Below are 24,935 nucleotides of genomic sequence, written 5' to 3'. Positions count from 1 at the left end.
CACCACAGGACCATGGCCCCCAGTGGACTGCGGCTGGTCTTTGGCAGAAGGAGGGAAAGAAGGCCACTTACTCAAAGGACCCAGAGACCTCTGCTGCACCTGCAGCTTCTCTGGTGAGAACCAGCCCACACCACCACCCCATTAAAGTAGGACGTCCAAACACCAACTCTCCTTTACCTATCACAAAAGTGCTGGCCCTTGGCAGCCCCAGTGCAGCCTCCCGCTCTGAGCAGGACTATCCCCAGCACCAGGTCAGGGCAGCCACAGCTTTGCCTAGCCACCCGGCTGCAGGGCCAAGCCGTGAGGCAAGAGGGGTGCATGAGGACCACTTTGGAGGTAGAGGTGCCTCTGAAACTCAGCTGCAGAGTGGTCTCCCAGGGCAGGAGGGCAGCAGCCACAAGAGCCACACTCCTGGGTCCAGCGGTGGGAAAAGAAGCTGGCAGCTGCCTTCAGTCTCCCATCCTCGTGTCATGTGGAGGGGCAGCAAAACAGGTTGTTCCAAGAGCATAAGAGGTGGCTTCTCCAGGACCAGAAATCAAGATTTTCCAAAGTCTCTCACTAGCATTAACGCATGAGCTTCTGACATGAGTGAGCAAGCAAGCAAGGGGAACCTGAAGAAGTGCAGTAAATCCATCGATAACCATTTGGTGATAATTAGGGAAATGTGACCACCACAAGCCAGGGAAGTCCATGCTGCCTGAAGCATCAATTTTGCCCCTCAGCAAAAACCCTGGGAGGACTTATCCACAGGAACTGGAGTCTGCTCCAGTTGCCAGGGGTGCAAAGAGCTGCAGGCCAGCACCCTCAGTAACTGCCTGTGTCCATGCAGAGGTTTCTGAGCTCCAGCTCCAGCTGTTTAATGTGGATATCTCTCTGGTTTACCACCTCACGTAGTCTACGGATTTCTTCCTGTTGCCGGTAAAACATCTGCAAAAGCTGTAAGAAAAGTCACAGTTTACTTTCTTTACACTAAGAAAATGAAGACTTAACCTGTCAAATGCCACCAGTCCTGTCACATCACTTCTGAGAGAAACAGCATCTAAGAAGGAGGCCTTCAACCAACAGACTGACCATCAGCAGTGTTCCTGCTGTCCACTAGCCTGGGCTATGAGTGCAGGTGTTTCTCAGCACCATTTAGTAATGCTACATCTGCTTAACTCAATGGAAAAGATCAGAAAAAAATAACCTTCATATCACTGATCACTCAGAGAGCCTAGACACAAAGAGTATTTAGAGTCTAAATTCCTGGATCTGCCACACCTTCTACTCTGACCTTGGGCAAGTCCTTTTACTTCTCTTTTTTTTTTCCTGTTGATCATGCTCTGTCCTCTCTACTTGGGATTAGCATGGCCTTTCACTGTGCACTCAGCAGAACACACAGCTCTGCAAGGGCTGCTTCTGTAACCTCGGGACACCAGCTCAGAAACACGCAGAAGAATATCCTTTTTCACACCACAAGGAAACTCAGCTGTGGAAATTCCTGCCCCATCAAGCTGCAGATGCTAAAATCTTGCAGAGCCAAAAAGGTGACCTGAGCATGGCTATGGGAAGGAAATACTTCCAGGGTTCCTAAAAGCAAACAAGCTGCATGTACTTGAAAATGTCCCTGAGCTGCCAATTATGGGGGGCTTGCAAATCACCACAGAGATCTACCACCGTACAAGCTTTGCTTACTATACATGGAGGAGGTTGGCCATGGCTGAAGACAGATCATGGAGTTGCCAGGACCTTTTCTGGAGCCATTCCCAGGAGCGGGCTGCGACCAGCAGTCAGCCTCAATGGCACTGCACTGCCAAGTTGTCCTCCCCACAGTGAGCTGCTGAGTCAGGGGCAGAGCCAGCCCCTTTCCCATGTCAGGGTCCCCAATACCGTTAGGTGCTTAAGACTACATGGATGCACTGTGGGCCAAGGGAGCAGGGTACACCCACTCCTTCCACAGGCAACCCTGCTGCCTCACCAAGTTCTCTGAATGCAGCTCTCATAGAAGGGTTACACTGCATAAACCCGCTTCTGTTCTCCAAAGCCTGGAGGTCACAAGGACCTCCTTCTCCCCAGCCAGCCTAGAAGATGCCTAAGAAGCGGGAATACTGATTGCTCCCTCCTTTCCAGACCCCCTCAGCTGGGGTGCTGCTGGGCCACATTTCTGCTCCCTGAGTGGCAGCCAGCGCATGCAGAGCTTCTGCCCCCACAAAGAACAAAGAGCTCGCACTTGCCTAGGTCTGCAAAATAAACCCTCCCTGGATTCTGTCACCTCATGAATGGCATCCTTTTGCCAGTTGGCTCTGGGCTTCCCCCCATAGCCCCAACCCTTCACCCAGACATTCACACCTCACTTTCAGTTTTTGGTGGTGGACACTCAAATACGTCAAAGCCATTGGAGAGGCACGTTTGCTCATTTTTCGGAAATTTCTCCTCCACTTTCAGCTGTTTTCTGCTGTCTTCGATCTCACTTGGCTTCTGCATGTCCTTCAGTGGCATCCTTCCTCCCCGCCCCTGGTGCTGGCTCAGGTCAGTAGTGTTGATGAGTGGCTCTGACTCAAGAAACTGTGGTAAGGAATTCACAGCTCCAGAGCCTGGTCTCAAGGATACCAAGAGAGGTCCTAGGGAGGGAGGCAGGTGACGGGTTAGCACTCACAAACCACACTCAGAAATCAGCTGTAAGCAATTCATTCAAACAACCTGCAGGGATAAACATGGAGGCACTTGACAAGAGCAGCTTCCAGAGTTCACAGCAGTGAACATTTTAGCCACCAAATTATTTTAGCTTACAGCTGTATTTATGTCTCTCCTTTTCCGCTCTTCCTCTTTCTCTGGCAGTTAACAGGCCAGAGAGCCAGCGGCAGCTTACCCAAGCCCTGGGGAGCTGAAGGGCTGGGGAGCTCTCCATGTGCTGACCTTTGTTAACTCCATTCAGCCACTCTTGTGCTGTCAGTGCTGGCTGGGCTGCGGTGGTCAAGGGGTAGATGTCTTCCTGATACGACTCCGACTGCAAGCAAATGAAAGTCCAGAGTCACTATGTTAGTGAGGTTTTGGCTCAGAGGGACCATACAGGATCGTGGTGGAGAAAGAAGTTTGTTCCACCTCAGCATGGCGAGCGTCCTGAGCACTCACCGGCATGGACATAAAATCTTCTCACCTGCCCCGAGCCTCTCTCCTCCTCACCCCAACTCAGAAGAATTGCATCTGAAGGCCTATTCTGATTCCTGCCAGTAAGGCCTTTACACATCCATACAACAGACTGGGGGAGGTTGGTGACACAGGCTAACCCAACTCTCATTAACTCAGCATTCCTGAGGATGAAGAAGTGGATACAAAGGATGGACACAAGTCACAAATCATCAGCTGATCATCAGCTGACAGAAATTGGCCAAGGAGATAACATTGGAGGAACATGCCTGATTGGTAGTTGTGATGAGCATTAGCTCTGCTGCCTCTCTGAATTCAAGGCACTTCCAATGATTCTGGAAGCACAGGGCACAGTGCTGACACTTACTTCTACATCACTCTCAGTGCAATGGATCGTGTTTTACATGCTGCAGAACAACTGTCTGTAACATAACTGCACCCACTGTGTAGAGACCCGGGAACCCATCGTTCCCTTTTTCCCAGGGTGATTCTTCTTCCTTCCACAAGGAGATTTTCATGTCACCCAACATCATCCCCAACCCCTCTCTCTCTTTTGTCATTATGTCAAACAGATGCTACCAACTGAGGAATTTTACAGCCAGCTAGTTGACCTGACAGTCAGAAAGAGTCTTTGTTGCCCCCAAGCAGGGCAGATCAGTGAGCATGTCTTAGAAAGTTAGCCATTACACAGAGACCTAACCCTTGAGTTACCCTGCCAGGGTTTGTTGGCAGGGCTGCCCCACAAACTGACCAGCTTTGTCCCTCAGACCAGGAGACAGAAAATCCCTTTTTCTACCTATTTGCCTGCCCCTGAGAGTCACAGAGAGGAGGCACTACCCCCTTTTTCACTGATATTTGTCCCAGAAATGACCATGACCTGAGGTTAACTTACCCGTCGAGGCACAATCATGGAGATGGGCTCAATCAGGCTTTTAGATGGGATCAGTTTGTAGAAACGGAAAATCTCACAAGCTGACACTTCAAGGCCTCTCTTTGGCATCATTCCTGGTGGGGTAGCATGAAACAAACGGGGTATAGATGTCACTAGGAAAGTTAATGTCATCTGCCATGGAAAAAAGGGTCACCAAACAACAAAAGGAGTCACAGCATCAGCTCCACAGAAGCATGGTCTGAAATCTGCACCCAAGACTGGCTCAGTGGCACAAATGACAAGACTAAATAAGTTTTTTTCTGTCAGACCACGGAGTTACACACAGGGTCTGTGGTTTTTGTGCCAAGCCTCCTGTTCCTTATTCATTCTCATGAGGTGCAAATACAGTGACTGGGACTGAGCAGAACTGGCAGGTGGTGCCACAGGATTTGACTACCAGAATCACTAGGAACGGATTTCATGACACCTAAACAACACCAGAACAGCTATACGGGTCAGGCTGAAAGCCCTTCCAGCCCAGTATCCTCCCCACAACACTGTCCCAAAGTAGAATGGAGTATGAGAAGGATGTGAACACCTACTCTGTCAGGCAGCACCATTTGTGTTTCAAGGACTGGCTAAGCCACACAAGCTCTCTAAGAACCTGGTAACCTCAGTGGATTTCTCTCCCATGAGCTTGCACAGTCCAAAGCCTACAACCATATCAATTCCCTTAACAAAAGACATTGCCTGTCCTTGTAGACCTTGCTTCATGGTGTCCTACAGCAGCTTTGTTTTCTACTAATACCAAATGACTCCGTTAAACAGTAGATTCTGTGTGAAGAACTGTTGCTCCTTACGTTATCCATTCATCTAAATGCTAATCTAAAATCCTCTACATTGTATTTTGTTTTGGCAATATTGGGAAGGAAGCTTTTGTGCAATAACCTTAGCAATATGTTTGATCAGCAGAACATATGAAGTTAGGGAAGAAGATCTGATTCACTCGGGCCTTTTAAAAACACTTGTACACGTCCTTTTCATGGAGTGATTTCTAAAGAGACTATGCCAACATAACATCAGGATTCTGTACATTGGAAAGATTATAAAAGCTGAATAACAGAGAGATCTCCTAGTTAAGTTTTAAATAATTTATTCCTTTCCAATAACAGTTGTTTGAAGGGGACCTGCAGGCACAAAATCCAGTGCTGCTAGATATCTGTACCAATGTCCTGGAAGAACGGGACTGTCCACAGGTAGGGTGGAGTGGTGGTAAATAGTCCTAAAACCACGTCAGTCTATCAAGGAATATGGCTTACAGTGTAGACTGGAGAAGGTTCAAGAAAGCGCTACCAATAGGATCTGAGGGCTGAAAGCCAAATTCTGTAGCTTGAATACCGTGGGCAGTATGCATACTGGTTAATAAGCAAGGGTCTCCAATGGAAGAGAGGTGACCTAATCACAGCAGGTCTACCTCCAAATGGGAAATGTCAGTACAGGAGAAGGCAGGCAAGTGATAAAAGTGAAGGCATTAAGATGTGGAGCACCCATTACCAGAAAATGTCAGAATGGAAACAATATCAACAGAGTTCAATGCCAAAAATCTTGGAGCAGATCCAAAAAGGGCAAGGAGCATCCTCCACCTTTAAATCCAGACTATCCTCCCTATACACCTTGACCAGGTATGTGAGAGGAGATGCAGCAGTGACTGGTAAAGCTGCCTGGCTCATGCTCTGCTGCTCAGAAGGGACTCCTCCAAGCTGTGACCCTGTAATACCACCTGTGATATATAGGTGAGCTGGGCCAAGCTGACTGTTGTGTACCTGTAAACCTGGGTGGAGACTAGAATCTGACCTGCTCTCTTTTCTAAATTATATTTTGGGTAGTCCTGGACTCTGACAGCCTCTAAAACAAAGAATCCACCATCTTCTTGTAACGTTAGACATATGCTTCCACTCACCAATTCCCTTCTGTGGCAAATGAGAACGATATTCCATCAGGTAGTTCAGGTATGGTTTCTCAGGGCTTATCTCATAGTACCGTATATTTCCATCACCCTAAAGGCAAAAAAAAATGAACATAAGCCAGGCTCTGCTGTTCAACATGAGGGTCTGAGAAGAATGCCTGGCCCCAGAAGCGATGCAGGGTCAAGAATGAACCAAATATTTACACCCAAATTCCTGTGTGGGAAGGTTAGGTCTCTGCAGCATACCTCCCCACAGTAAACACGGTACGTCTGCAGTGGCAAATGTGGCCTGATGCTACAGCACCCTCAGGTTCCATCCCCTCAGCCCATATCCTTAGGTTAACGTGCTTCAGGAGCATCTTTGACTTCAGCTTGCTGCCACACAGGCTGGGACAAGAATCAGACAGGCCAGCAGTTGCTGACGTGGAAAGCACTTACCTTTCCCACCACGTAAAGCATGCATGTGTCTGAGTCATAGAAGGGAAACAGGAGTCCTGAGGAGCCATCCAGATCCTCTTCCAGTAAAGGCACAGAAAGGTCATTCTGGGCAGGACACAGGAAAAAGAGACAGCTGCAATCACCTGTCAGTCACCTCAAGTCAGGGACACCTTACCTGAACCCCACCTGGCAGCAGCATGTGAGCGCAGCTCTATAATGATCCTAAGCCATGGCCAGCTGAGGCCCTGAGCACAGGGCCATGCACAGACTTCTTCATAGCTCTATGGGTGGGGGGAAATGGCTGCTCTGTCCCTGGCTCTTGACTGAGTGCAGCATCTCAGGACATCAGTTCCTATCACTAGAACATCTCAGGCACCTGATGACATTTCAGGGGTAGATACAATAGGAAACACTGCCTGCCTCTTTGTGGGCCACCAGACTTAGGGAGATGGAGGTGACTTCGGGGCATGACTGCATAGCACACTTGTGAGAGACTGGAACGTAAAGTGGTTGTCTCAAAGTTTGCTTGTGTGTGTCGGCTTGACTGGTAAGACTTCGGAATTGTGGAATCCACAAGCTTGTTGATGCAGCACACCACTCTTCTGCTTATCAATCGCCGACCACTGTCCCAGCTGAGCAGGCAGCCGCCAAGAACATCCTGTTTACTCTGAATGATAAGCGAGGCCTAAGATGTGTAAATAGCGCATGAGACGTATGCACATATGCAAAACTATAGCCACACCGTTGTCAAGACACCCTTGTCAAGATGATGAAACCCACCCCCTTACCTACAGGGTATAAAGAAAGACCACCCTGACACATGTGGCCAGACCACCACCAAAAAGACCGAACACCGAAGACAAACAGAGGACCTGCAGGACACTGATGGATCCTGGGTGGTGACTATCCTATCCTTGCTATCCTGTCCGTAATCTCAGCCTACTTTTTCCGTCTGTCTCTTGGTTTCTTTTCCATATCTTTTCTCCTCTTTCACAAAATATCGTTATCCACTTATCATTCTCCAAGTAAACTTAGCCCATTGTGAACCAATACCATGCCTCTTTGTGCTTTTTCTTCGCCTCAAGGATCAACTAAGAACCCTTTCATAGGGGAGGGGAATCCTTTGCTGCTCCTGAGTGCACTGGCAGGGAAAGGGGGGAGAAATTATTTTTAAGGGGGCTCTTACCCATACAGGTGGGGCTGACCGTGGAGTTTTTAGGGGGCTCTGACCCGTGCCGGCTCAGCAGGGCTGACCGTGGAGGGCTGCAATCCGATCAGTCGTAGCTAGTGAACCCCTCCCTCTGGTGAAACCTTATGGGTTCTTGACAACACTGAATTACTCATGTTCCCTCACTACCTCTAGTCAAGGCAATACCTCCACAATAGTGCACCCCCTACCACAAGAACAGTCTACATCAGCCAAGCAGTCTCCACACTGTACAGTGGGAAGGTGCCCATTGCAAGGGCAGAAGCTCCCATGGACCTTTTGCAGGTAAGCCATGTAGGAGGACATAGCACACCACTCCATACACAAGGCTGGCATGTCTTATACAAAGCCATCCCTGCACTGCCAGAGGGAGAGATGTTGGGAGGACCAATGGGGCAGAGTATGGCATCCCATGGCTGCCATTGTGGCTACTATCACATCAATATGTATTTTGCACAGGGTTAATACACTGCCCTGCAGAACTGCCCAGCTGCAGGTTCCAGAAAGCTACAGCTTCTGTTTAGATGCGATGATGACATGGGTAGACGTGGACCTCAGAAAGGTGCCTTCTGGGCAAGTCCCGTGCCAATGCCTGTCTCTAAGGAAGCTGCACATACCTGCCCTCACAGGCTTTCCCACTGTGTTCTCTAAGTGTGGGCAGCTCTTCCAGCAGCTCTGAAGACAGTGAAACACTGACGTGAGACCCATGGTGTGCAAAAGCACTGCTCAGCTTTGTGGAAAGCCTTCACACAGCAGCACAGTGCTTTGCCTCTAACATATACAAAGAAGCCATGTCCAAACATAGCCAAATGGCAAATCATAGACCTGGTCTACCAGCTTTGTCTGGTACAAAGGGTTACAGCATAACAGAGGCAAAAGATTGTGCTGCAAGGTGGTTGATGTGGAGGGACAAAGTGAGATGCTAACAAATAAAAAGCATCTCACCGCATATGAGAGGGGTAGAGAAGAGCAGGGTTTCATAAGGCTAGCAGCAGTCATGATAGGAGATCATGTCTTCAAATTGACCAGTAAGTGCCACCTCAATACTCTACTGTCAGAAATCATCAGAAATCAAAAACACTCCACATCTTTTTCTCCACTGAGGGCTTCACCTGAGTAGGCTATGTCTAGAGCTCATTTCTCTTTCCAGTACCAGTAACAACTTGCCAGTAAGACCAGTAAGAGCTGCTTTTAAGTCAGAGCTACAGTGACCACCCAAAAGCCCTTTGAATGATTTCTTCCTGTAGCGGGCACAGCATTCTCTTTGTTCTGCTGGATTTCTGTGCTGAAAACTTTGAGAGCTCTTCACAAACTCACACTCAGTTAACAGCATCATGGCAGTAAGACCTATCATCCATTAAGAATTTGACAGATCACTTCTGAACTGCTGTTATAAACCAATCCTTGGGTATTTGGCAGGTGGAAAAGTTAAAGTGACAGCAAAAGAGAGAAAACCGAAGCTGGTATGGTTCAGATTGTTGGTCCAACTCACTTGATCCCATAATGCAATTTGCCTATTATTCCACCGAGATGTTCCAGTAGAGAACAGCTTTTTCATGTTTCCAAGGAACAAGACTTTATTGACTCTGTGAGACTTGTAGCTGGCTTCCTATAGGAAGAGAAAGGACATTGCATGAGTAAGAGAGAGCACCTGTTGCATAGCTACATTTCATGTTACATGAGACCTCTGATTCAGTCACATCTGAAAGATCTGCTCAGCCTGGCTGAACTACAGTGAGCAGGATTTCATGGGGATCCGAGAAAGGTGGCCTAAACTCTTCAGGACCATTCCCAAGAGCCCAGTCAATCTCTCTATCTATGGATTCAAATCTTTGCAAGACAGCAAGCCCTATCAGTTGTAGGCAGGACATTCTGTGTACACAAATCTGTGCAAATACATGCGAAACACAGTCAGCTTCACCCCACCAACAGATACAAAGTACAGGCAACACGAACAACCCTGGCAGTGGGACAAATGTACACTTGCATCCACCTGTCCACTTGTCTCTATAAGCCCTCCCGAAGCATCCCACAGAGGACTGCAGGAGGGAGCTATGAAAACAGTGCACTTCAAGGGTTTCAGGGAGCAAGGAGCATGGCAGCAAGATGCAGAAACCCTGTTTTAAACAATGAAAGCAAGTGTTCCATGAAAAGTAGAAGGCAATAGCACCATCTGGCGCCTTGGGCCACCCAGGGCACAGATGCACCCTCTTTAATGGCAATGAATCTACCCAGAAAAGGAAACATTCCAAGGGGTGAGATCAGCTGGATCACAAACCTCTGAACCCAACCTACTTGTAGGACTGTTCCTGCACGAGGGTCTATCAGACGTATCTTTCTGTCCCTGCAGGCTGTGGCAAGGAGACTGCCATCTGTGTTGAAAGACATGGAGAGGACCACGTCATTGTGAGCGTCCAGGATCTTCACTGGGTTAGAGATTACAGCCTTCGCGGTGTCAAGTTTCCAGATCATTATCTGGAGCAAAAGAACAAAAAAATCAGCCCTCTGCTGCCTGACTAACTGGGGACTTTATGTACCCTATTCACTTCTTCCTCTCTTCTCTACATGCATAGGTCTTACCATTATAAGTGGCTGTTCTCCAGCATTTAAAATAATTCCTGGTACTTAGAGCAATACAGCAGGGACACAGCGTCTGCTCAGATTGTCCAATCTTTTAGTTTCCTTTGCAACCACATTTTATACATAAAAATGGCTAGCATCAGTGCAGATATCTGCACTAGCACAAGAATGAATCCAAACAAAAGTGCATGGCATTGCATAGTGTATCCAGTAGAGTAAAGGAGAAGGGCAGAGTAGACCGAAGTTCAGAAGACGAAAATTAGCAAGTCCTTTTGAACTCGTAGCAATGTCCTTTTGCCTTTGGGGTCACCACGGAATTTTCCCCTGAAGAAGGCTTCTGAACTCTTTAGTATTATCTTACAGCTTGAAATTAAAAGAAATTTCAAAACACCCTGCCAAACAGGGTCTCCCAGGAGGAGAGCTCCACAGAGAACAGACCCACCTTGTAGTCATAGCCGGAGCTGAAGAGGATGTTATTAGCAGTCGGATGCCATTCAATGAGACCCACTCTTCGAACATGCCCAAGAAGTTCCTTCTTCGGACTGGTAATGTTTCTTGTTAGCAAGTGCTTGGGGATGTCCCAGATTTTGACCTGAATGGCACAGAATGGGTCTTTGTGAGATTCCTGAGTAAGCAGTTAATTTGGAACTTACCAGTAACTATTATTCCCTTGTTATTGTTATTCCCTTGGTAGTGATTAGGAATGCTTCTGGTTTTATTGAATGCCAGTCCTTTAAATTAGTATCTTCACTTTTCTGTGGGCCTGAAGGCTCCTCTTTACCTTCTGTCTTTAGCCAGCAGTCTACCAGTTTCTTTTAACATGGCAATCCAACCCTACACCTGGCCGTGCTGTCAGCACAATTACGAAAAGTTAGTCCCAAGGGGAAGAAGTAAACCACAGATCTTGCAGACCTTGCCTCCTAACAAACTTTGAGCAGGAATAAGCAAATCTGAAATAAACTTCAGCACAGAGTCCCAGAAGATATTACAGCAGTGACTGATCCAAGCAGTCATCCACTCAGCCCTACTTGGTAAAAGCACTGAGAACTCCCCTGGTCAGATAACAGCTATAGTACTGTTTGTCCCACGGAAAACTGCACCAGTGCTGAACACTTTGCAAATGACACAGCCATTTGTCAAAATATACAGAAGGCCACCCAGATTGTCACAGAGCAGATGCCCCGACCAGAAAGACTAAGCGGCATCACACTGAAGTCACTCAACACTGTGAGTGTGCTGTCTCATAGCAGGTCTACCTGCAGCCCTGGGTTCTTCTAGAAGGATGCTGCATGACAACAAAAATCCTCTGTGCTCCTGGGGTGGAAGAAGACAATAGAGAAAATCTGCAAAATGGGCTGAACCTATGCAAGTGAAACGAAGGAGTCTTTCTCATACTAACTATAGAAGCACAAGTTATTTAAGATGCTAACTGATGATTAACCCTTTGTCTCAATGAAAATTACTATGCTTGTCGTAATTTTTCTATGACTTAGCCTAAAGCAAAAGATAAATGCTCTTTGAAGCAGATAGTTCGTGGAAATTACCCACACCTGCCCAAGTCTCCCACTGTTTGGCTGATGAGGATCACATCTTTCTAAGTCAAAGAAAGAGAGGCACAAATTCTGGGACCTGCCGGGAAAGATCAGGAGCACCCTTCTCAACAGTGTTTAGCCCACTGAGGAATGAAGCCCATCAGAAATCTAAGGACTGTGGGGTCCAGTAGCCTCCAGATGAACTTCTACTGCAGTAAGAGAAAGCATCACACTCTACAGCTTCAACAGCTATTACTAAAAGAATGGGGCTGAAAGAGTAAGAAAGAGAAAATAGCCCTTGTTCACACTTAGAAGAACTGCCTAGAATGAACCATTCACTCCCCATGCTACGAAATGGTTGGTGGTAAAAGCAGAGAAAAGCCCCTGGCTGGAATCTCAGCATGCATTAAATGGCAGAAATTGCCAGTGCTTAGTGTGCAGAAGAAGCAGGTCTTGCAGCCAGACCTGCCAGACCAAGAAGGAGAATCCACGAGCCACCTACCCTGCTGCATTTTGAAGAAAACCTGACAAAGCAAAGTAAAAGGCACAGAGTTGCCCCTCTAACCACAGGGGAGATGACCTTCATCAAGCTGAATTTATACGTACCTGATGATTTGCCAAAAGGAACAGAAGAGGTAAGAGGATAAGCCCTCTCCTCATACTGCTCAAACTCTCAGCCCCTGGCTACTTGCATTGGCCTCAGTCCTAAGCCTGCCTGAAGCAGCAGCGGGAACTGGAAAGGGCAATGGGTGTTCACAGAGACTATCCATCCCCTCCCATGCCCAAAAGTACCACTTTACATGCTTCAGCTACACACCACAAAAGGCAGCTGCGGTACCACCAAGGCAAGCTCCAGAAAGGCTGGTTCATGGCCAAGAAAACTCTGAGGAATCTGGGTGATGCGAAATTTCCACCATCTTAACAGAAGCTTGTGGCCTTCCTCAAAAGTTGCATCATCAGATGCATCCCTGCACACAAGTCAGAACAGTGACTTATGCTAATGCTCATAAATGGCAGAGAGCACTGGGCCTTCAATAAGAGACTGCAAGAAAGGCTTTGGCTCTAATGTCCAGCCCAGTGGAAGTGGTGGACACCTCTGGGACCCAAAATACTTCCTCAGACTTCTCTCAGGACAGAGATAGTGTTGCTGTGGAGATGCCCCAAAAGTATGTCCAATCTGAGCTCTCCAGTACAGATCAGGACAAGTAAGACAGATGTTGAGCCCATGGAGTGAGTCCAACAGCAGCCACTGAGGAAGGACAGGAGCAGAGAAATCTGTGGAGAGCTGGAAAGAAAAGAATTTGTTCAGTCCAGGAGTAAGAAGGCAAAGGTAAACTCTTCTGGCTGCCCTTCAACTACGCTGCAGGAAGGCACAGAGAAGATGGAGCCAGACTCTCTGGAGGTGCACAACGAAAGCACCAAAGGCAACGGACACAAATGGCAATCTGGGCACTCCTTGGAGATCAGAGGAGCCCTGTTTTCCCTACAAGAGTACTCAGCCCCTGAAAGAAGGGCCCAGTGAGGCCACAGGATCTATAGCCTTGGAGATGTTCCTAACTCATCTGGACAAGCTTGGAGCAACCTGATTCAACTGGCCTGCTTTGAGCAGAGCTTGGACTAAATGACCTGCACAGGTCTAGCTACCAGGTACCAGGAAAGACAGTCACACTAAGAATCACAGTCTGCCGTCCTCACTACTTAGCAGGAAGGGAAGAGGTGTCACTGTGCAGGGGACCCTGAAGATCCCATTTGCTGGTGCCAGGATGATGATGGGAGGGTAGTACCAAAAAAGAGAGTACAGACACAAACAGCAAGACTTCTTACAACAACTTGTGGTACTGAGACCAGTGACAAGCTCAGTGTTTCCATTCTTTAGCCTGGAGAATCATCCAGTGCCAAGTTTCAGCAGGATATTGGAAAAGAAAGCTGACAGAGAGCAGCCCTTCTGCATAGACCCCAGGGTCCTGGTGTATAACAGAATAAATATGACCCAGCAGCATATCCAGGCGGGGATGAAAGCTAGCAACAGCCTGGTCTGGAACAACAGGAAGATAACCACTAGACCAAGGGAAGCGATTTTCCCCCTTACTCATTAATCATTAAACAACAGCTGGAATACTGCATCCAGTTTTGCACCTCCCAGTGCAACAAAAATGCTGATAAACTTAAGTTAGTCCAGTGGAGGCCACGAGGATGCTGAGGAGGCTGCAGCACATGCCAAGTGAGGAGAAGCTGAGGGAGATGGGCTTGCTCAGCCTGGAGAAGAGACAGCTTCAGAGCAAACTGCTAGAAGCCTTCAATACTTACGAGACTACTGAGAAAATAGAGCCAGGCTCTGTCTTGAAGTGCAGAGTGGGAGGATGGGATACAGCAGTCACTAACTACACTGGAGAGGTTCTGACTGCATATAAGGAAAAAAAATTTCCCCACGGGAGCAGTGAAGAACAGGAATAGGTTGCCCAGAGAGGTGGTGAAATCTCCATCCTTGGAGGTTTTCAAGACTCAGCTCCACAGACCTGAACAGGAGGTGGGGGTATAGACCGCCCAAGCTCCCTTTCAACACAAATGGCTCTATGATTCTGTAACCACAGCAGGAAGCTTCAAAGCTTGTGCTCATTGCTCATCTGAGGCTCAAAAGAGAGGTCATGGTGGTGCTTTCCTGACACAAGTCCTTTCTGAGACAGCATGAAAATCTAGCATACAGGTTGGAAGATAAAACAAAACCCTCACAGGCAGCCCAGAAATTGAAAAAAGCCTTCAAAAAAGACATAAATATCCAAAGAAGCAAAAGCAAGTCACTAAACAGGAAGGACAATTCAAAGACCCTAGATTTCCAATTCAAGAGTGATTTTTGGCAGAGCTGAAATGGCAAGAGGACGTGTACCAAGCCAGGGCTGGAGGAGATGACAAGGGAAACCTCCCTGATGCTGTGTGGTAGAGGATGAACATACCCAGTGGGAGAAAACACATGTGGGATCTCCAGAAAAAAAGCACAGTAGTTAGTCAGATATCCTCACTAGCACAGAAGTCAACATCACAGTTTTGACAAGACATGGAAAGCAACCTTTCAGTGGGTAAATATGGGCTAAACTGTCCCTTACAAACATGAATTGCATCTTTCAATTCCTAATAACTAGTCTGTACCTACACTGGAGTAAAATATGTGACTGCATCTTAATTATAACTTCAGCCAAATTGCTTATTGCAGAATAGTATGACGCAGATTTCTCAGCTACTCCATAACTGATCCAGCTTGACTTTACAGAGTAACTGAGTGCAGGAACAAGCTCAAATTTGCTCTGCAGGGAATTAATCTGAATCAAATGTCCCAGATTACGTTGTGTTGAAGCTTTTATTCTAAAGTAAAGGAAGAGTTTCACAGCAATTAAACTTGAATAGTCATTCCATTTTAAATTCATATTCTGTCTTCCATGCAAACACACCCAAAAAAACACAAGCCCCCACGAAACAGATCTTCCTCCTCACACTGATTTTGGTATATCATCTGGAAGGGATCACAAAGGTCTGATCTCAAGAGAAAGAAAGGAATCTTACTCTTACTTGACCTTCTTTGTAAGTATATACGTGCTTTCACACCTCATCCACGGGCCTTTTAGTTTCTTTTTTACTTCTTTCCCCAAAAAGCACATTATCCAGGCAATAATGCAGAGTACAAGCTCGTAAACTTACTGTGGCATCTTCTGAACACGAAGCTATTACAAAGTCATTGAACGGGTTCCACTTGATGTCCAGAACATTCCCTTTGTGGCCACATATTTTGGGATAATGTGGGTCAAGCTTGCCTGTCTGGAAAAAACAAATATCATCAAACCTAATGTGAGCCATGGAATTACAGGACATTTTCAAGGAAGATCCAAGCCAGCTCCAGAAAGAAACCTCTTTCTGCTTGTTATGCTCCAAATGCCCTGGGTGCTCTCTATCTGTTGAGAATGGAGTTTTGCTGTCCCTGCAAGGCAAATGAAACCACTGAAAAGAAAGGAAAGAAGTGCTCGGGCCTTCCTAAGTACACACGGCTATCAAGAAATCTGTACACATGCAGCAATCGAGACTGCTGAAGTTAGAAGACAGTATTTGGTTCAGACATCAGAATAAAACTTAAGAGGGTAAACACTCATGAGTTGGATCTTCCACATTTTTTAAAGACCTGAGGGGGAAAAAAAAAGCAGAATCTCTTTCAGAAGACATTTCTTATAAGCAGGAAAAAAAATGGTTTAGCTTTTATTTTTTTAGCTTCATCAGCTAGCATTTATTTTCTTTTTTACGCAAAAAGACATTTGTGACACAAACTACAAATGCAGTTTTTCTTTCAACAAGCTGTCTGCTTCTCTCTGATGGTATTCAAATCCAGCCATTCACCGGATTCAATCAGCATTCCGGACTCTCCAAAAAAATGCCATGTTTGGGTGGCGTCTTCACTGGTAAAAATCCTGCCCAAAGTGCACTAAGGAGTACTGAGGGCCTTGTGCCACATGGGGGCTCTGTTGCATCAGGATAAACCCAAACTGCAGGCACAGTCTCTGCCACCAAGTCACGTCGGTATGTTTATTACATGCTAGGAAGGGTGCTGTGGATTTTATTAACACTGGAGCAGCACTTGCTTCTCCCTGTCAGGAACAGAAGTATGGGTAGCTCCAGGACCCACCTTGCATCCTGGACATTTGTCCAAGAGCAAAGGTCAGTCACTTAAGGAGAGAGACATGATGGCAAGCTGGTGATGCTTACCTGCTTACTTTTATCCCACCTGGAAGAATCGTAGATCAAAATGAAAGCAAATGCGTGCTCTCCTGGAAAGCAGACACTTCTGTTGGTATACTCCCTGCACCTCTCCAGAGGTGGGCCTTAAGAGTGCACAGCAGAGGGGAATCAGTGCTGGCCCTAACCTGGATATGGCTAAGATGTAATTTTCCCAGCCTGGAAAATTTGTATAGTTTTGAATGCAAAACAGGACGTGATGTGTAACTATTCTGGCTTCACTGGAAAGTTTGTCGCATAGACTGGGACTAACCTGCTTTAAACTGAACACTCAAAGGGCTTTGAAATGTAAAAGACTGTGCTTTTTTAGACTAGAGTCTAAAACAATTCCCTTTTATAACAGCGACAATGCAAAGCGACCGGGGAAGGCAGAAGAGAGATAAAAGGCCTTTAATAAGCAGCGTTCCCCTGCCCACGGTGTCCTTTTGTAAGCTTCAGGGCTTGGTTTCAAGCTGGCAACTCATTGGGCTGGGCAGCCAGCTCCACGGGGATCCCTTGATCCCTATGGGAACTCTGTCCCCTCCCAGAGCTGGCTGCCTGTCTGCTCCCCACTTCTAGTGGGACAGTGGTTAAAACTCTCCCAACAGATGGTAGATTACCATAAGATGGGTCAGCCCCACCTCTCAGGTGTTCTCCAAAGGGCACTAACACACCGTGTCATCACATCACAGCACAGCACTCACATATGGCGTCCGTTAGGTAAAGCCTGAGGGGTCACTACAGGTTTCATTTCACAGTCCTTGCCCCCAGAGAGAAGGGAGTGGGGTTTCAGTCTAGGACGTCTACACAACCACAGATGTCCTCCCTTTCACACCTGGTGCTGACACATTGAAAGACTGGAGACTGCGAAGACTTGGATACAAATATCTCCCTGTCTCTCGGGACTTTGTTCTCGTTTTGCTATCCCTTTGCTTTATGCTGCAAAGGAAGAGACATATGCAGTCTCAACAAAGTCTGGTCATCAGAGGAAGAAAAAGGCAGGCCTTTGTCTTTCAAAGGAAGGCCACAAAATTGTCCTCTGAGTCGGGATCCTTCCTTGACATGTGGTGCATGCATTTCCCCAACACATCTGTCAGACACCAATCTACACCTAGGCCATGCTGTGGGAAAGCAGCTCATCTCCCAGTTACAGTCACTGAGCCCGTGTCTCCTCAGACTTGCAAGATTTACAAAGGCATTCAGTCTGTTCTGGGCACCAGGCAGCCCCTGTGGCTGCAGCCACTTCCCTCCCTGGTGAGATTCCACCTAGCTGGTTTCAATGGCACATCTTCATGAGGACTTAACTGACACATCCTGCAACAGAACACCATTCTCCAAGTAGTGACAAATATTCAACTAATTCCTCTCCAGGTTGAATGCAAAGGCCTGCTGAAAGGAGGATATGATATCTATGGCAAAGAGCTCTTTCCCTACAAAACCGCTGCTGCTCCCACCTCTACCTCACCCCCAGGCTCTCAGAGAGGAAGAATGGTGCAGAAGACAAAAAGTGGTATTTATTCAAGGAGAGATGAGAGAGCTTCATGTCCATGAATCAGCAGGAGAGGAGCACAACAGCAAGCAAGCGGGCATAGCTAAATGGAACAAGGTTGAGCCTGCATTCGAGCACATCCCAAGGCAGGCAGCCGCTCCAGTAGCACACGCAGAATAAACTCAAACAAGCATCGGAGGGGCAAGAGCGGCTCCCTGAGCAGGCTGTTCATCCTCCCCGAAAAGTGCAGCCCTCCCTGTACTGGCTACCATCTCCGCTTTGGCTAAATGTGATGTCCTGGCTCTTGGGCTTTTCCTCCACACTGTGGCATACTTGGGATGTGGCTGCTCCCTGCGAATCAAAAGTAATCACAGATCAGCTGTCCATCATGAGAGGGCAATAGTGTCCCAGGCACAGGTCTCCAGACCAGGCTGCCTTCAGCGCCCTGGCAGGCAGGGGCACAAGCCAAAAGCCCAGTACGCTGTCTACTGTGGGTCACCACCACAGGAGGAGGTGGCTGCCACAAATACCACCACCACGAGCACAAGTCGAAAGCTGCCACTTTTCACCAGACGGCACCAGTTTGGAAGTGTATCATGAAAAAAAGTAACTGGTATCGCAGCCCCCAGACTCGGGGAACCCCTTTCTGTGGGTGGCTGAGGCTGCTCTCCCCCTCCAGCATGGGCCAGGAACAGGTATTCAGAGAACAGCTGTACGAGGCATAGCATGCACAGGTCCTTTCCCTGACCCACCACCAAAGGTCAACCCTCAAGGGACTTCCTGAACTAGAGGACCTGCATCTGAACAAACACAGCTGGTAAACCAACTCCTCTCCATAATTCCATCCTGTTTTGAACTCCTTAATTCTTCAGGGCTTGTCAGTATCCAGGGCAGTCAGCTCCACCTCTGAACTGCAGAATCGTGCAGATTTGCTGCTAACCGTCTGCTCCCTGGCCTCCAGGATCCCCATCACCACACAAGAAGAATTGCTCCTTACACTTCTTCCCCACCCTCTTCACAGTTTTATATATATTGCTCATTTGTCTTTTTTCCCAGACTAACTGAGACCTAGCCTACAAAGTCTTTCCTCACATGAAAGCAACTTCACATTTTCATTGACATACTTTAATTATCCTTTTCTGCATCTTCTAGTTCTACCATGCCTTTGACTTCTGCAAGCAGTATTTCAGATCAGAGTGGAGTATCTGAGCGGGGTATCTGAGCAGATGTTAAGAATGGAAGAATTGCTAGTAAAGACTAGCCAAGCTGAGAAGAGGTGAGAAGACCGAAGAATTAATAGTAAGCAGTGCAAGCACCTTCAGCTCGTTTTGCCAACACTTCGAGAGCTGGGTCACACCCCACATCCCACAGTCACCAACTGCCTGCTTACAGATGCGCAGCTCTGTGATAAAGACAAGTTCTTCAGCCTCAACAGATCACGGTCGAGGTGGCAGAAGTGACTCAGTCAAGAAAAACAGGGTAGTGGTTAATTTTAGAAGGGGCATCTCTGAAGAGCACCAGGGGTGAAGGAGCTGAATAAACAAAGTCTAGAAGGGCCAGGAACCGTGCTAGGTTCTTCAAGCATAGCCAGTTCACTTTCATCCTTAGCAAATGCATATTGGAGAAGTGGCATTGCAATAACACCATCAATTAACTTTTAATTAAAGGCTGAACTTTTGCCTTTCATCTATTCTGCCCTGATTCCAGAGAGCTCATAATCTCATATTGAAGTTAATCCACATTAGTGCATGCCTAATTTTTGTGAAGCAATAAACATCAGACAGCCAGCTTTTCCTTCTCATCAGATCCCTAATTCTTCAAAACCCATAAACATGGGATTTCTTTCTGAAAGGGAACTTCTTCCAGCATCAATGCTTGAAGCTTAAGAGCTTCATTGCATGATAATCGTGTCTCCATTCTTTCACAAAGGAGAAGGTAGAGCAAAAAGGACCATATTCTCCTTTGGTCACAGCTGAAGCCATGCTGCTAAAGCACCTTTCAGTTTTCACTCCCTGTACTACTAACTGCTTTTTTATTCACAATTTCTCCTAGGAGACAAACATCCGAAAAGCACAGTTCCTGATGATTATACAAGACAGGCAAATGAGATATGAAATGAAGGAAGGTGTTAAAAAACTTCAAGCAGCAATGTAAGACATATAAGTACACACAACCCGGGAATCACCTGCCAGGGCATCTGGGGCCCCCTTCCATCATTTTGCAGTTTGGGCAACAGCATTAACTGAATATCCTCTATGCGATCTAGCTCCCTAGAAAGCCCGGCTCTCCTCCAGCCTCTCAACGCGCTCACAAAAGCCAGCTTGCCTCGGCAGAGCTCACCTGGTGGATGGGAATGACAAGGAAGGCCCCACCACCCGCACACTCGGTCACCACTGCAATGAAGTGGGGGTTCACAGCGCAGAAGTGGTTGTCGTGGACGTTGCGGGTGATGGGCACACAGTCATAGCACTTCTCCTTGCTGGCGGCTTTGCCGTACACGTGGCGGAACTTGGAGCTGCGGTACTGTGGGTGCCACGACATCTGCAAGGGGAGAAACACAATGCTCCATGACATAAGGACTGGCCGTCCCAGCAAGGCTTGCAGACCCCACTCCCCTCTCCCCAGCACAGGCTCAACCTCCCCATTTGGGCTCCTCGCACCAACCCTCAGTCAGCATTTTTCTCTGCTGGTCTTCACCCCTTTGGCATGACCTGTCTCTGCACCCGTTGCACATCTCTGACGGAGAGAGGAGGCTGCAGGAGAGAAAAGACAGCTCTCTCCATCACCAGCCAGGTGGGCTGTGCATGCACCAGCAGACCCTATCACTGGGGCAGGGCCACATGGCATCAAGTTTAAGAGGAGACGAATCCCAGTAGCACAGAGCTCAGGAAGCATGAAAGATACAACATCTTGGGTGAGGAAAGCCTGAAAGATGGCGAGTGAACGAGCCAGTCTGGATGCATGCTTCGTTTAGGACCAAAAACAAGCCTAATTTTGCTCACGTGAAGGAAAAAAATAGGTTTGACAGATCACAGGCATAGTTACAGTCACCTGTTGTTTTTTTTTCCCACTGGCAATGGCATTCTGCATGTCTGGTTTATAAATTCACCACAGCCCTCTGACAGACAGCATTTTAAATGGTGTTTAAATTAGATACATACAGCATGCTAAACACAAGAATCCCTTCCCACGGAGAGCAGTGAAGCTTAATAGAACTGATGCAACTGATTTCAAATAAGAAACTACCAGTGTTGGGCAGAAAAGGCAGCTCAGACTACTAACTCCTGCACTTTCCACAAAACCTAGACAGTAAAAGGCACATTGCAGGGATGGTGAGAAGATCCTACTGCCCAAAGGAAGGAAAAGAAATGCAGATCAGGCAAGAAGGTTATGGGTGAAAGACAGCCCTACACAATCAGCTGGGAGTATGGGCAAAGACTGGGAGAGGGCTCGGTTTTGCCCTGTATCGATCTGTTTAACATGCATTTGGTGAATGGTATTATCAGTGATGCTGGATCAACGATACTTTAGTTTGAGAGGGGAACCCAAACAAGCAGCTTTTGAGTTACAGCAAGACTTAGACAGCTCACTGACACGGGTAAGCATTTGAAGGGAAGCAGGCACTCAATGGCAGGAAGCCAAGTGCATCAACACCTGACAAGAAGGGGTCTAAGCAATTCTAAACCAAAATGTCCTTGTTGCTGGCATGGTACTGCATCCTCCTGGGATAACTATTAAATGCTAAGAGTCTGTATTGCTTGATCCTGGGCACTCGAACTGGAGCTTTACAAGCACTCATCAACACAAAGATCCACGTCACACTGGAAGATTCGGGCTGTGAACAGTGCTAGGACACAAGTCCTGTCCTATTCCCTGCCGCCTCCCAATCTATTGGCAAGGCTGAGAGCCAACCACACCTTGGACAAATACACACGCCTGTAAAAAATCAGTCCTGGCAGATCACTGGTTGCTTCCACAGTCGTTTTTGTTGCTCACTTTTACCTTGGCATGTTTTACCTATGTTAACCCTGCATTTGTCCACATTCTTAGCTGATTAAATTTATTGTGCAGAAAACATTAGGTGCAAAGGATCTCTGATACACTGAGGGCTACCTATCCCAAACAAAACCAGAGAAACGCAAGTTATTTGAAAAAGCAAGCAGTGATCCTGGGAAGCTAATCTTGGAAGAAGGGATGTTCACAGGCAGAAAGAAAGCTGAAGTTATACGCAACTGGCTAGCTCCCCAAAGAGCCCCAGATGTGCAGCGTTCTCACACAACTTCATGCTCATTACAGCTTTAGTGGTTAAGCTTACTCACACCAGGGGGGGGCGGAAATCACTGTATTGTCTGGATGCAGCAGTTCCTTCTTATAGCAGGAACATTATCTTTCCAAAAGGAAATTAATTGCCTGGCTCCAAGGAACTTCTAGCTAAACTGCTCTTGAGGTGGGAGAGAATGTGTGGTCTGGAGGTTCAAGGCTCCTTGTGATATCATTCCTATGGAAAGCAGGAACACTCAGCAAGATAGTGACATCCCATGCAGACCACGTGTTAAATGTTAACGGAGAATAAGGAATAAAGAAAACAAAAGGAATTAAATGCCCAGGTTTGGATGGTGCTTAGGAAAGACAGCTGTCTCCTATTTCGATTTGTAGAATTAAAGTTCAGCTGCCACAGAAACGGACTTCAAAGCACGTACAATTCAGACAGCAGGGCAAGATATGACTGGGAATATTATAAAATTGGCAAAGACAATCCCAGCAGAACAGCGTCCCTCTTGACACAACTGCAGCCGCAGCAGAAAGCTCAGCATTAAAAGAAAATTTCTTGGATAAAATATGGTGAAAAACAGCCTGAACAGGTGCACTATCAGCAGACTGTGCCTGGTACAGTGGGAGACGCTGATCCCAAATAAAGCAGACACATGGACATTAGGAAAAACTTGTTTGGAAGGAGTGTGGAGGAGTGTTCTGCACCAGGGGTTGTCAAGTGGTGATAGGTCTCCATCCTTGGAAATCCTTTCATGACTTGATTAGGCAAAGCCATATCTTCCTTGATTTAATATTCATAATAGTCCTGCTCTGAACAGGTGGCTGAACTAGAGAAAACTAAGGGCACGGTGCCGCCAAACCACACTGAAACCTTACAATTTACAACTGAAGAAGCTCACATCTTCGCTAAGTAAAACAGGCCCCTGTGTGTACAGCCTGTCTGCTACAAGCCATGCATTAGACAAGGTGTGTTCCTCAGCAAGACACCATCTTCCAGCTGGTTGTTGTTGACTCTTTATGTTGTTTGCTCTTTATGTGAGTGAGCAGCTAGAATGTATTGAGTTCTGTCCAGGGGCGGATCAGGAGCGAGTTGAGAGTTTGTGGGTGCGAATTAAGGGGCAGGCTGGCAGGGGTGATACTGTTGTGGGTGTCTATTACAGGCCACCGGATCAGGATGAGGACGGTGATGAGGCCTTCTACAGGCAGCTGAGAGCAGTCTCTCAGTTACAGGGACTGGTTGTCATGGGGGATTTCAACTACCTGATGGGATCCCTGATGGGATGCACCCGCGGGTGCTGAGGGAGCTGGAGGAAGTCATTGCTAGGCCACTCTCCATCATCTTTGCTAAGTCGTGGGCAACGGGAGAGGTGCCTGAGGACTGGAGGAAAGCGAATGTCACTCCAGTCTTCAAAAAGGGCAAGAAGGAGGATCCGGGTAACTATAGACCGGTCAGCCTCACCTCCATCCCCGGAAAGGTGATGGAACAACTTGTTCTTGGTGCTGTCTCTAGGCACATCAAGGATAGGGGGATCATTAGGGGCACTCAGCATGGCTTCACCAAGGGGAAGTCATGCTTAACCAACTTGATAGCCTTTTATGAGGACGTAACCCGGTGGATAGATGATGGTAAAGCTGTGGATGTGGTCTATCTCGATTTCAGTAAAGCGTTTGACACGGTCTCCCACAGCATCCTCGCAGATAAACTGAGGAAGTGTGGTCTGGATGATCGGGTAGTGAGGTGGATTGTGAACTGGCTGAAGGAAAGAAGCCAGAGAGTGGTGGTCAATGGGACAGAGTCCAGTCGGAGGCCTGTGTCTAGTGGAGTCCCTCAAGGGTCGGTACTGGGACCAGTACTATTCAATATATTCATTAATGACTTGGATGAGGGATTAGAGTGCACTGTCAGCAAGTTCGCTGATGACACCAAACTGGGAGGAGTGGCTGACACACCGGAAGGCTGCGCAGCCATTCAGAGAGACCTGGACAGGCTGGAGAGTTGGGCGGGGAGAAACTTAATGAAATATAACAAGGGCAAGTGTAGAGTCCTGCATCTGGGCAAGAACAACCCCATGTATGAGTACAAGTTGGGGGCAGACCTGTTGGAGAGCAGCGTAGGGGAAAGGGACCTGGGGGTCCTAGGGGACAACAGGATGACCATGAGCCAGCAGTGTGCCCTTGTGGCCAAGAAGGCCAATGGCATCCTGGGCTGTATTAGAAGCGGTGTGGTTAGCAGGTCAAGAGAGGTTCTCCTCCCCCTCTACTCTGCCCTGGTGAGGCCGCATCTGGAATATTGTGTCCAGTTCTGGGCCCCTCAGTTCAAGAAGGACAGGGAACTGCTAGAGAGAGTCCAGCGCAGAGCCACGAAGATGATTAAGGGAGTGGAACATCTCCCTTATGAGGAGAGGCTGAGGGAGCTGGGTCTCTTTAGCTTGGAGAAGAGGAGACTGAGGGGTGACCTCATTAATGCTTATAAATATGTAAAGGGCAAGTGTCATGAGGATGGAGCCAGGCTCTTCTCAGTGACATCCCTTGACAGGACAAGGGGCAATGGGTGCAAGTTGGAACACAGGAGGTTCCACACAAATATGAGGAAAAACTTCTTTACGGTGAGGGTGACCGAACACTGGAACAGGCTGCCCAGAGAGGTTGTGGAGTCTCCTTCTCTGGAGACATTCAAAACCCGCCTGGACGCTTTCCTGTGT

General features: G+C 47.5%; 1 protein-coding gene across 1 annotated transcript; it reads right to left on the bottom strand.

Annotated features, from left to right (window-relative positions):
* Window positions 1-804: 804 nt before the first annotated feature.
* Window positions 805-20,502, bottom strand: CORO2A (coronin 2A). Its single transcript, XM_068422597.1, has 11 exons — window positions 20,302-20,502; window positions 15,411-15,527; window positions 10,631-10,780; window positions 9,904-10,083; window positions 9,101-9,217; window positions 6,402-6,506; window positions 5,958-6,054; window positions 4,019-4,131; window positions 2,896-2,986; window positions 2,329-2,600; window positions 805-936 (listed from the first exon to the last, which is right to left on the bottom strand). The coding sequence occupies exons 1-11, from the start codon at window positions 20,500-20,502 to the stop codon at window positions 805-807; spliced, it is 1,575 nt and encodes a 524-aa protein (XP_068278698.1).
* Between the last annotated feature and the right edge of the window lie 4,433 nt (window positions 20,503-24,935).

Source organism: Nyctibius grandis, chromosome Z, assembly GCF_013368605.1.
Source record: "Nyctibius grandis isolate bNycGra1 chromosome Z, bNycGra1.pri, whole genome shotgun sequence".
In the NCBI taxonomy this organism is placed as follows: domain Eukaryota; kingdom Metazoa; phylum Chordata; class Aves; order Nyctibiiformes; family Nyctibiidae; genus Nyctibius; species Nyctibius grandis.
Note: the sequence above shows the minus strand (reverse complement) of the source record. Positions and strands in the feature narration are given on the sequence as shown.